The 12931-nt window shown below is 51.7% G+C and overlaps 1 protein-coding gene across 3 annotated transcripts in view; it reads left to right on the top strand.

Moving 5' to 3' along the window:
- Nucleotides 1–415: 415 nt before the first annotated feature.
- ABTB3 (ankyrin repeat and BTB domain containing 3) overlaps nt 416–12931 on the top strand; it is a gene marked incomplete at its 5' end in the record, with an annotated part of 291518 nt that continues 279002 nt past the window's right edge. For 2 of the 3 annotated variants that reach the window (XM_082740559.1, XM_082740560.1), the window contains one exon: nt 419–2110. In XM_082740559.1, coding sequence (XP_082596685.1) covers nt 937–2110 — 1174 coding nt within the window. Of the gene's footprint in view, nt 2111–12931 lie in introns of all 3 variants that reach the window. The other variant, XM_082740558.1, reaches the window with a different exon arrangement.

The raw sequence follows: 12931 nt of genomic DNA, 5'->3' as shown, positions 1-12931 counted from the left end.
TGCGTGTTAAAGAAAAAAAGGAAAGTGAAATCCAAAACTAAGCGGCAGGAAGCGACCCCAGGCTGACACTGTGAACCACTGGCGGGTAGCACACCTTGGGGCAGGGGGGTGGGGGGAGTCACCTGCTCAACCTACCACCCTTCCATTCTGGTACCAAAGCCACGAGCCTGAGGGGCAGGGATAGCAACAGGGAGATAACATTCGCGTCTCTACGTTGCTCCCGGACCCCCAATCCCCAGGCCGCTGCCCCTTACTTCCTGCGGCCCTGGTCACCGCCGGGGGCGTGTGTGAGGGGCGGGGCTACGTGGAGCTGAGGAATATATTAAAAAAAAAAAAAAAAGGCGAGGTAATTAGCATCCTCTGATTCCATTGGCTCTCCGCCGGCCCTGCTTTACATATGCCCGCCCTGCTGGCTGCTGGGGGTTTGCGGGGTTGGGCCGGGTTTGCAGCCGCCGCGGTAGCTGCTGCGCTTCAGTGCCGGGTGGGCGCCCAGCGAACCCCGGGCGGGGAGCCGGGAGCCGGCAGAGCGGCTGCGGCGGCAGCATCTGCGTCCATTTCCGCCCTACGAACACTAAGGCCGACGGCCGGCGGCTTTTGCGCCCAGCGGGGCCCAGGGAGGAGCGGGTCGGTCACTTTTTATTTTATTTGGGAAGAAAGGGGCGAGTCCCGGCGTGAGCTTCCCTCCTGGCCTCTCTCGCTTCCCAGTGCGCCCCAGCTCAAGCCCAGGCTCTGGAAGATGACTTCAGGGTCCGCCCGGAGTCTACCAGCGGCGGCGGCTCGGGTAGGCAGCCGAAAGTAGTAACACTTGGTAGTAGCAGCTGGTGAAAAGTGAACCCAGGCAGCGCGGACTGGGCTTTCCCCGCGCGCCGGCGCCCGCTGCTCTCGCTGCTCCTTCCCCTCGGCTCCCCGGCGGCCGCAGCATGAAGTGGCGCAGCGATGGCCAGGAGAGGTAAGAAGCCTGTGGTGCGGACGCTGGAGGATCTGACGCTGGACTCGGGTTATGGTGGCGCGGCGGACTCGGTGCGCTCCTCCAACTTGTCCCTGTGCTGTTCCGACTCGCACCCGGCGTCCCCGTATGGCGGGAGCTGCTGGCCGCCTCTAGCTGACTCCATGCACAGCCGGCACAACAGCTTTGACACCGTCAACACTGCCCTGGTGGAAGACTCCGAGGGGCTGGACTGCGCCGGCCAGCACTGTTCGCGGCTGCTGCCGGACCTCGACGAGGTCCCCTGGACCCTCCAGGAGCTGGAGGCGCTGCTGCTGCGCTCGCGGGATCCCCGGGCAGGCCCGGTGGCCCCCGGCGGCCTGCCCAAAGACGCGCTGGCCAAGCTGTCGATGCTGGTGAGCCGGGCGCTGGTTCGCATCGCCAAGGAGGCGCAGCGCCTGAGCCTGCGCTTCGCTAAGTGCACCAAGTACGAGATCCAGAGCGCCATGGAGATAGTGCTGTCCTGGGGCCTGGCGGCGCACTGCACAGCGGCCGCGCTGGCCGCGTTGTCCCTCTACAACATGAGCAGTGCCGGCGGCGACCGCCTGGGCCGCGGCAAGTCTGCGCGCTGCGGCCTCACCTTCTCTGTGGGCCGCGTGTACCGCTGGATGGTGGACAGCCGCGTGGCGCTGCGCATCCACGAACACGCCGCCATCTACCTGACCGCCTGCATGGAGAGCCTCTTCCGGGACATCTACTCGCGGGTCGTGGCCTCCGGGCTGCCCCGGAGCTGCAGTGGCCCTGGCTCGGGCTCCAGCTCGGGCCCAGGCCCGGGCTCTGGCCCCGTCACGGCCCCCGCGGCAGATAAGGAGCGGGAGGCACCCGGAGGGGGAGCGGCGAGCGGCGGCGCCTGCAGCGCAGCCAGCAGCGCCAGCGGGGGCAGCAGCTGTTGCGCCCCGCCGGTCGCCGCCGTAGCCGCCGCCGCCGCCGCCGCAGCCCCACCGGCAGCCGCAGCCGCCGTGGCCGCCGCCGCCGCCGCCAACCACCACCATCACCACCACCACGCACTCCACGAGGCGCCCAGGTTCACCGTGGAGACTCTGGAGCACACGGTCAACAACGACTCCGAGATCTGGGGGCTCCTGCAGCCCTACCAGCACCTCATCTGCGGGAAGAATGCCAGCGGTAAGTGGCCGCGCTGTGCCGTCTCCTCCCACCCCACTTGGCCAACTCTGGTTGCAAGTTTGCCTCGCGCCCTCACTCTCGCGTCGTTCCGGCCACCCACAGCTGTCCCAAGCCTCTGAGAGGGCCGCGGAGCGGGAGGCGGTGCGAAACTCGCCTGCTCACTCGCGCGCTCGGAATCCGCGTACTTTACGCGGCTCCTAAGGTTCCCAAGTCCGGGAGCGCACTGTTCCGCCCCTAGTGCCGGGCGGGGCGGCGACTGCCGCCCTCAGTCCGTGGGAAGAACCCATCACCGTTTGCGGACACAGGTTTTGTCATTTGGCCGTAGTAGATATTTCTGCCAAAGCCCCGTGTTTTGTTTTGTTTTTTGACCTTGAAGATGCCAAATTCTCGGACGCACGAGTGTTGCTCCCTAGAATTCCGGAGGAGGGAACATTCCTCCTTCCACCGACCCGCTCACGTACTTCCCCGCGCCTTCCAGGACGCTAAGCTGGTGCTGGTGTACCAGAGGCCCCGCGGCCGTCAAGGCAGAACGTTTTAGAGCTCGCATGGCCTAGAAACAGTCGGGGAGAGGGGTGTGTGGTGGGAGTGTGGAGCTGAAGACTTATAGGTCCTGAGTGTTCCCGGGGCAGTTTTTGAAGGCCGGAGCGCATAGCTGGTGGGTGCAGCGCGATGCACACCCCCTCCCCCCATTTCCGACTTCCCAGCTCACGCCTCTCTGGGTTCGCGGTGGCAGGGAGCTGCAGCTGTCACCACTTTGCTTAAGGAGCGCCTCAAGGGACCCGGGCAAGATGGGAGTGGGACGGGGTTCTGGAGGGGGTTGTCAGTTTAGGGTGTCGTTTCCAGCAGGTTCTGTTGCCCCCTCCCACATCCCCTCTATCGGAAGCTGGAGCTGGGTGGGTTTGAACCTGCAGTTCTGGAGGCGGAGGGGGTGGGGTCGGGGGCTCTTGTTTTGGAGAGCTTGAGCTGGCCGTCCTGCCTGTCTGCGAAAGCCCGAGCTAGACACTTCAAAGCTTCAGTTTTCCACAGGAAATGGTAGAAGAGTAACTGGAGACTCTAAAGCGAAATAAAACTTTGCTACATAGTCGGCGGTTTGGCCGGAGATTGCGTGGCTGGAGTTGAAATGCAGTCTTTCTGGGTAGATTTCATTCATGTTGCTGCCTGCCTGTTTCCCGGGGGCTGAAAGAGAGATCCAGCGGGCGCGGCCGGGCCTCTGGGGGTGCCGAGTGTGTGTGTGCATGTGAGTGTGTGCTTGTTTGTGAGAGTGTGTGAGCCTGTGTGTGTGTATGTTAAGTGTGCCTGTGAGTGTGCGCAGGAAAGAGCAGGCGCGCGGCGCCCCAGCAAGAGCTCTCGGGAAACTGACCCTCCTGCTCTCGGTGCTTTCACCTGGTTTTGATCATCGTTGGAGGAGGAGAAGGAAGGAAAAGTGGGCGTGGTTGGGGGGGAGGGGAGGGATCGCGACTTCCGCGTTGATCTGGAGACTCCTGAGAATCTCTTTGCCAGACACCTTCCCCTTCTGCAGGCAGTCGTGGACGCAGAGCCTCCCCATTCCCCCCACGCCAAGCACACGTGAAATCCTGACCGCGGTGGAAACATGCAGGAGAAGGCATTGGTCTTTGTATGAGCTTCTTCAAAAGGGGGAGGATTCACCTGAAAAACCCAAGAGCTTTGGACTGGATTGCTCTTGTCTGCTGCCCTACCCCCACAAAAAGCATAGAAGGGCTTAGTTTTATTTCCACCAGGTGTGCCCAACCTCCCCTGTTCTAACCTTTCCCATTACAATCGTCCTTTTACTTCTTACTGGCCCCCAAACCTTTTTCCCCTGCTGGGACTGGACCCTGCTTTTCCTAAGCTCTCACAGTGTTTTCTTCAAGGAAGGAGCATTTCCCTTAGGAGGCACCATTGTGGGAATCTGGGAATCCTGCTCCACCTGTCTTTGCCATGCTCTTGAACTTGTGACTTTGGTTGACTCTCCTTGGGCCTCAGTCTCCTCCTCTGTAAATCAAGGGCCTCTTGTAGCTCTGTCTGTATTAGTAGCCTCTAGGTTTTTTCAAATCGGTTTTACTTTTATGATCCTCAACATATTTTAAAGACAGTTTTTGTGTTTATCCTTTTCGGAGTAAGTATAATTTAAGGAAGGAGAAGACCACAGAGTTGGTTTTGGGCAGGGTGAGTGTGTGGCGGTTGGGGTTTGCTGCCCTCGGAAAGATTCCCACACCACAGAGCTTTAACTCCTGGGTTTCAGGGCCCTTCAGCCCATCCCTTACTATGAGATATGCTGTCATTTCATTGTGAATCTCTCTCTCTCTCTCTCTGCTTTCCTTGAGCTTGTGTAAAATGGCAGGTCATTTATGCTGAAGAGTAAGGAATGAGCAATTAATTTCTTAGGTATCTGAAACGTACATTAAACATCAAACCTTTTAAACTATTTTTCATGGCAGTCTTTCTGATCTGCAAGCCTTATTAAGGAGCCCGTGTCTTATGTGATCGATTTTTTTTTCCCCTTTAACTCAGCAGTCTCACTTATTCATTTGTGAATTTGTTTATTCATCGATATTTATTGAGCGGTTAATAAACTTAAGGACCAAGCAAGTACTGGGGTCCAGAGGTAGTAACCGTGCCTCCAACATTACTCTGTATGTTGACCCATTTGATCTTCAGCATTCCCTTGGAAAGCTGCTCCTGTTATCCCCATTGTTTAGAGGAGGCACTGAGGCACAGGGAACTTAAGTGTTTTGCTCTTATGAATTCCCTGTCTTTAGGCCACCGACTTGCCCTTCATTATCTACCCAGTTGAACAGAGACCCTTTACAGCCTGACTCTCTGTCCCAATTCATATACTTTCTGTTCCTTTCAAACTGCACTGGGCTGTACCAGATTTTACATTTTTATAACCTCTACCTAAGTCTAAGAGAGAGCCTAGTATACAGCTGGAGCTTACTAGATGCCTGTTCAGTTGCTCAAGCTGTTGTGTAATATTATACAATGATGTTCCCAAAGAAGCTATTGATTTTTGAGTTTCTTGAATCATCTTTTCAAATCCTTCTACTTTGGTTGCCCCCTCTTCCTGCCATCTCTACACCTGTCCACACTTCTAAATTTGCTGGGGCTAAATGGCCACGCCCAGGGAATTATGAAACTAATCACACGGGACTCAGTTCAGAAAACGGAAGATACCTAGCTGTAAGCAGGGGCTTGGCGGCTCTCAAAAATGATAGGACTGGGTTTAGGACATGTACTTTGTGGGGACTGCTTTACGCTTCAGAGGGCTTTTTTCTTTTGTTGATTTTGAACTGTTTTGAGGAGCTGGGGTAGGAGCTAAGAGACTCCAGTGGACGTTAGGTTTCTGGACGTTGGGTTTCTATGGGGTTTTAAAATTTGGCTTGATTGATTTTTGCAAAAGCTAAATAAGGGGCAGGCAGAAGTGCTTCTGCAAGCCATTTTGTGTGTGTGAGTCATTTTACCTCAAACACTTAAGAGCTGGCCAGTTCTCATCCCTGGAGACTTGGTCAAGAATGATCTTTCCAACACCTCCGTGAGACCGCCCTCGATGCAGCCCCTTCCGCAATCCCCATGCCTGTGCCATAGGCAGACCTTTCCCCCTCCCTTGGGAATCCTGACCCTGACCTTGCTTTAAGTCACTCCCCATCACACTGTGGCCCCTCCAGTGCAAGCTTATGTTGGATTCGTCTTTGTCTCTCCTTTCATATCACTCAGCATAGCACCTAATACCTAGCAGATGCCGGGTACTATTTGTTGAATGAATAAAAGTGGTGCCTTAAGCCCTTGGGATTTAAAATTCACCCGGGTGGCTCAGTGGATTAAGCCGCTGCCTTCAGCTCAGGTCATGATCTCAGTGTCCTGGGATCAAGCCCCGCATCGGGCTCTTTGCTCAGCGGGAGCCTGCTTCTCTCTTTCTCTCTCTGCCTAACTCTCTGCCGACTTGTGATCTCTCTCTCTGTCAAATAAATAAATAAAATCTTAAAAAAAATAATAAAATAAATAAAAAAAATAAAATTCACCCAGCATCTTTCATCGACCTCTCTAAAGGCCTCTGAAGTCAGGCTTCCTGGATCCGAATTTCAAGGCTGTCATGTTACAGCTCTGTGTTCCTAGGCTTGTTACCTAACCTCTCTGAGCCCAGTTTCTTCAGCTATAAAATATAGATAATAATTAGGATTAAGTGAGATTATGTGTGTAAGGATGTTATAGTCTGCTGCCTGACACATGGTAGGGGCCAAAATGGTGGCGGTAGTCGTGGTAATCCAGGCATAATGTTATCTCACAGCTCTATCTCATCCAGATTAGCTCATCTCCATGAGTTCAGTAGGCATGGAGCCAGCAGGGTACAGAATTTTACTTGGATTGATTCCCCTTTCCTGATATTCCCAAAGTCAAATAATTCAGGGGGCTCATCTCAGGGATTGGCTCCATGGGCTCAGCCCCCACTGCCAAGGTTACAAAAAGATGGTTTGGTTCAAAGGAAAGTAGCTCATTTTATTTGCCGTATTTTTTATTAAAGACATGCTTAGTGAAGGGGCACTAGGGAACTTTCCAGGGTGATAGGGTTCAGGGGGTACGTGCATTTGTCAAAATGCAATGATTGCATTGTAAACTTAGGATGTGTGCATTTTGCTGTATTTTAAAATGTTACAGCAGTAAAGAAGACATTAAAAACAAAGCCATAGGCATCCTTGAATGAAATTTAGTTTTAAATGCAGAAAGAGTGTGAAGGGAAGACTGGAAGAGGCAATGTGGAATGATGAAAGGGATAAAGACTTTACACTGGGAAAGATTCCGCCTCATGTTTCAGCTCTGCTGCTTTCCAGCAAATGACTTAATTCTGCTGAATTTGGTTTTCTCATCTGTGCAGTGAGGATTGCCAAAACAAAACAAAAAGGCATAAAGAAGGAATAAAATCCAAATCTACCCCATACAGTGATTAAAGGATTAAATCAGATCAAGTATGTGAAAACACCTGTCACATAGTAGGTACTCAATTATAATGGCTTCCCTAAAACACTGATTATCCAGGCTGGTGATTTTGAATAGTCTCTTTCATTCAGGGATCCCAAATCACTTTATAAACATTAATTAACATGAGCCCTGGCCCCTGGCAGCACTGGCTTGATGAGTAGGACCGTTTTCAGGTCTTTTGCTTTACTGTTGCCCCCTTAGATTCCGATCTGCACTAAATGCTTACTCGGCGGTTTTCCGATTCCCTCCAGCTGGCCATGCTGTTCCATGGTGCAGTGTTGCTGTGCTGAACAAAAATGTCACAGAAGAAACCTAGCTTCTGACGAAGACTAGGAAAACTATCTCAGGAGTCGGCCATGGCCATGTCTGTGCTCACAGAGCACGTTTTTAATTAACTGGCTGCATGTAAATTAAAACTCGGAATTTGGGTCAGTGGAGGGTTATTTGGTTTTCTCTGCAGACTTGCCAGTTCAGTGCTGGGGCATCCGCAAGTAGGGCGTTTCAAGGAACAGAAAATAAAAATAACAGCAAAATAAGACAATGAGGGATCAATCTAGGGACCTGGGGTTGGGTGTGGCATGCTGATGGCTTTCAAATAGGGGGAAGGCCTCTAATTGTGGATCTATTATTATTTGTGGCCTTGAACCAAACTCACCTGTAAAATACGTCTCATTGTCATCAACTGAAAAGTATATATAAAAAAAAACCATTGACTTTGAAGTTTGACACACCCACAACTTGGCAGTTTTCCTATCTGTAAAATGGGTATTATAATAATAGCTACACTTGTGTCGTGCTTATTATATGCCGGGCATTGTTTCTTTATATTATAATCATTACAATTACATTAGCTGTTATAGAAACCAAGCCCCAAATCTTAGGATTTGAACATAATAGAAGGTTGTTTCTTACTCTGTCAAGTCTGGGGGAGGAGCGAGGTGGGGGGCAGCAAGAGGGTCATTTAGGCCCTGAAGGATTAAGACTGAAGGATTTGGCTTTCTTTATTATCAGTATGTGGCCTTCAGGACAGTCATCCAGCCAATACGCAGAGGAAGAAGGAGAAGGTAGTGGATCTTACGAAAGCCCGGAAGGGATCGCCATCCCTTGTGCCCGCATATCCTTGGCCAGGTGTGTCACTAGCTCCCTAGCCGCCAAATATCTATGCGTGTCCTTCTGCCATGCAACGCGTGTTCCCCCTTTCCCAAGGGAAGAGACTAACATTCTCTGCAATCACTGCTTCCAGGGAAAGTTCAGGATCTTGGGGTGAAGCTCAGTCCTATCCATTGGATTGTGTGTATGGCTTCTTGGGGAAGGGAGCCCTGAGCCAATACAGACATGTTATCTGCCACTCTGCGTCCATACGCCATCTCGGAGCAGGGCAGGACAGCCACAGGAAAACTCCCATAAGGGAAGCACACAGTTGTGGAAGGCACACACAAGGGACTGCCCTTAGTTCTTAGGAAACCTTGGCAGGCAGGCACTGTGTGGTTGTGTTCTGCACACGGGTGACGCTCCTTGCTTGAACAAGTTCCTGGTTTGTTGTTCTCCAACCTCCTGGCTCTGCCTTGTGGGAAGATCGTCTTTGTCCATTTTCCTTCTTGGTCACTCCCCAGGTGGCTCTTGAGGAATATGACCCACCCAAGACTCTCCATCTTTTGTAACCTACTTCCTGCCCTTGAACTGTGAGGGACCCAAGGGTAGTGCTGATGGTGTAACCGTGGAAGACCCAAAATGGAGGCTCATAGATCTTGCCAGTGGAGCTCCCTTAACTACATAGTAGGGTTTTCATCGACGACATCTAGTGCATCAATAGCCATGCCCATAGTCCTTTCCTAGGGCTAATTATCGAGCCTGGATGATTTCTTCCCTTTCTTAAGTGGGTACCCTTCCTTATCTCTCCGTGTCCTGACAGCTACCTTGGGGCCATCAGACTTAGGCAGGAAGCTTCTACCCTGAATCTGATTCTTTCTTTCACTTAAAAGTCTTCTTGCCTCTTAACATTTGGGGTCTAGAAATAGTTGTCCTTTTCAGTTCTCCATGATTCTTTTCCGATTTCACTTGCAAATTTGTGCCACGGCTCCTCTTTTCTTTCCAGTACCTTGCTAAACTCCCACCAGGAGCAACCAGATCCTGCTATTTGCTTTACTTATTTATTTATTTATTTTCAGACCTCTTTCTCTGGGGGCTCCAGGCTCCGTTGGCCCAGTTTGGGGGCCTCTGAGTTATCCTCGGTGACAGTTTAAGCAAACATTTTACCACTTTTTCCTGGGCTCTGCTCTCTGACTTCTAAGCAAGGGCCACATATGTAAGCAGCCCACTTCTGGTACCAATTTCTTCAGCAGGGTGAGGCTAGATGTCGCATCAGATCAACCCAAAGGTCTTAGTGGCTAACCACAGTAAAAGTGACCTTCTGAGTGGTGGCAGGGCAAGCAGGCTCTTTGTCCCGTGGTGGTTGATGGAGGCTCTGTCCTCTGGAACACTGACTCTGGGGAACTTTCCTGCTCAGGGACAACAGAGGTGTGGGAGACTGTGTAGGCAGGTTTTAGAGGACAGTCTGGATATGTGTATATCATCTCTTTCCACTGTCCAGTGACCAGAATTCAAGTCACCTGGCCTCGACTAGAAACAAGGGGACTGGGAATGCCGGACTCTGGCAGGGCAGCCACTCCCAGCTGTAATTCTAGATTAGAAAGTGAAGGAACAGAAAGTTGAAAGAATTTGGCTAAGGTAAAGCTAACAAATGGTTGGGTCTGATGTGAACCCAGGCAGCCTGGCTCTGGACCACCTTGTAGGATATTTTGTGAAATTCAAATGATATGAAAGACCTAAAATAGTGTCTACAAAGTATTTTTCCCAATGTCTCATGTTAAGTACATACTGCATAGCTATCATCCCTTAGTTGTATCATCATTGTTACTGCCATCCTGTTCTTAAAGTCGGGTGTTGTATGGATTCCTAGTGAATCGGTATGAAACTCTCAGGCCTGGATAAAATAGAAATCCCAGAGAGTGGATGTCCTGGGCAAATTGTATTATCACCTGTCTTTTCACCTGTGTTCTCCCCGGCATTTTTCCTGCTGAGGGACTGACCCTCGCTGGGCCAGGCACTGGACTCTGACTTATCCTAGGCGACAGACTGGACTCGTAAATATATAATGTATAATATTTCATTCAGTTTTCACACCGTTCCTGTGAAGTGGGTGTTTCTTATTCCCATTTTACAGGAGAGGAAACCAAAGCTCAGACAGGTTTAGTGACTGATTGAGTTGCAGTAGATCGGAAGGGGTAGAATTGGGGTTTGGGCTTCAGAACCTGTGCTCTGAAGGGCCACAGCATCGTGGTGAACTCCGGGTCAGATGAGCCTCTGAGGGGATCCCAGAAATACTCCAGTGCGCGGCCCAAGGGGTGTGTGGAGTGAGGGGCTCAGCTTGGCCTGGTGTGGTGATCCTGGTCGAGGATTGTCATTTATGCAGTATGTGGTCACAGCTCTTTTCTTAGCCCCTGCTGGCTTTCCCCATCCTGCCTGCCCAGTGAGGTTGCTGTGTAGCCTCCTCAGCGGAGGCCCCGGGGCAGTGGCTGGCTTTGGAGTCTCCAGGGGATAACTCTGTCCGTACTCTGCCTAGCTGGGCAGGCTCAGGGCCAGGAGGCTTGCATGCCTTCTGACTAGGACTGAATGTAGAAATCTGCGGCGTGGTGGAGAATTTGTCCTGGTCCTCCTTGAGAATCCCAGAGCTGGTGTCTTCCCAGACTTTAGACTTGAGGGACCAAGGGGTAAACTCTGATGACCTTGGGAAACCTTCTGAGACTCAGTTTCCTCATCTGTTAAATGAGGGCAATGGTAGTACTTCCTCATGGGGTCCTTAAGAGAATGAGTTGATTCATGTAAAACTCCCTAGAGTATGTAATATTGGACATATCATAAATACTTAGTGTCTGTTGGCAGTTATAATTATTATTATCAAATGTTTAAGAAGTGCCAGTTTCCTTGCTTAAACATCTGAACCCTGCTTCATGCGGAGTGAAAGGCTCCAAATAGTCTCCCAGGAACCAGACTTCAGGGTTTGACCTCTTACTAACTGTGTGATATTGGGCAAGTTACCTAACCTCTCTGTGACTCAGTCTTCCCTTTTGTTAAGTGAGAGTAATAACACAGTATAATTCTTAGGGAAGTGTCTGACAGTAGAAATTGCTTGATAAATGTTGCTTAATAAATGAATTTTGTTATATTCATTATGACTTTTACTGTAGGTACTGTGTTAGTTAAGCAGTGTGGTCCCTGTCCTCATGGAGTTTACTTTTTTTTTTTTTTTATCAAATAACAGCTGTGATGGTTGCTACAAAGGGGAGATACACGGGACTGGAAGAGCCTTTTCTGAGGCTCTTGATGCAGTCAGGAGTAAGAGAAAGCTTCGACCAGGTGAGGCTTGAGTGAAGTGGAAGAGTGGCCCGTTTGGTTAAAAAGGTAGAAGAGTCCTCCATGAATGCAAACAGAATGTGCAAAGGGCCGGTGGCAGAAGGGAGCCTGGTGAGAAAGAGAGCGTCCAATGTGGCCTGACTGGGAGAACAAAGTGAGGGGAGCTGGGTAGAGGTTGGACCCGGCCACCTGCCAGATTAAAGAGTCTGTCTTTTCCCAAGGATGCTGGAAAGCCTTTGAAAGTTTTTAAGGAGGGAGATGCTATGATCAGATTTGTATTCTAAGAAGCTCATGCCGTACCCATGCAGTACTGGGACAGACAGGAAGGAAGGGAAGGACGAGTGTCGGAAGGCCAGTTAGGCATTGTTACCACGCCCAGCTTACACAAGAGGAGTCTAAGGCTATGACATTTCGTAACTTGCCCAAAGTCACTGACCCATAAATGGCAGGGTGGGGATTAGAGCGCAAGTCTAAGGGAGCTCAGTTCTCCCTTCCTCCTAGCTGTGCCCCATCCCTGGGGAACCCTTGGTTCAACTCTCCCATCTTTATAGATGGGGAAACTGAGGCTCAGAGTGAGACCCTCCTTGCCCCATGTCACAAGGTCACACGGCAGAGCAGGAACCTAGGTTTCTGGATTCTTAGCCCATTTCCTGTCCTCTGTGATGCATTGTCTCCTCCAAACCAGATCACTCCTTGGGGGGCAGCGAGGGCCGAGAGGCTGCGTTGTCTACAGCAGTTCCGGAGGTGACTTTATGACCAGGCCGTAGCATCTCTGGTCTTCACTGTACAGATCAGGGAGGTCCCCGTTAGCTCGTGGCTGTGCCAGTGAAGGCAATTATTGCGAAGATCAGGTGTGTTCAGTGTGGAATCATGTTAGCAGTTCCCCAGGGCGTTGACATCAGAAAGCAAATCAGAGAGGCTGCTTGCATTTCCCTGGGGATCTTGGGTGGCATGTGTCCTCGTTTCGTCCTGATCCCAGCGCGCGGCGCCACCCATAAGTCAGGACGTACACGAGAGCGGGCTGGCACAGATTCCCCCAGATCGCCTTCCCTCTCTCTTTGCCTCAGAGAATTTGGGGTCCTGGGGAGCGGATACAGCTTGTCCTTTCCTAGGCCCTCCTGCCCCCACCCCTTGCAGCCTTATCTTTGCTGACTTTGAGGGTCTAGGGCCTGGACTTGCCGCTGTGGGCCGCACTGGGGCTGGCTCTCCTGAGGCTTTGCGGCCTGAGGTGGGTTTAGCTGATTCACAAATTATCCCCTGAATGCAAAAGGGCGCCCATGGCAGGAGCTTCTGAGGAGAGGTTCATGGTGTCCTGTGACAAAGCCTCCTCAGGCGGTGGGATGAAGTGTGGGGAGGCCCAGCTGCCCCTCCTGGGGGCCTCCAGGGGTGGCTGAGGCCAGCCTCAGGACACCGGACATTCAAGGGCCCTGGGGG

This window comes from Mustela nivalis, assembly GCF_964662115.1.
Source record: "Mustela nivalis genome assembly, chromosome: 7".
NCBI lineage: Eukaryota > Metazoa > Chordata > Mammalia > Carnivora > Mustelidae > Mustela > Mustela nivalis.
The sequence above is the reverse complement of the archived record's forward strand: the minus strand, read 5'-3'. Positions and strand labels throughout refer to the sequence as shown.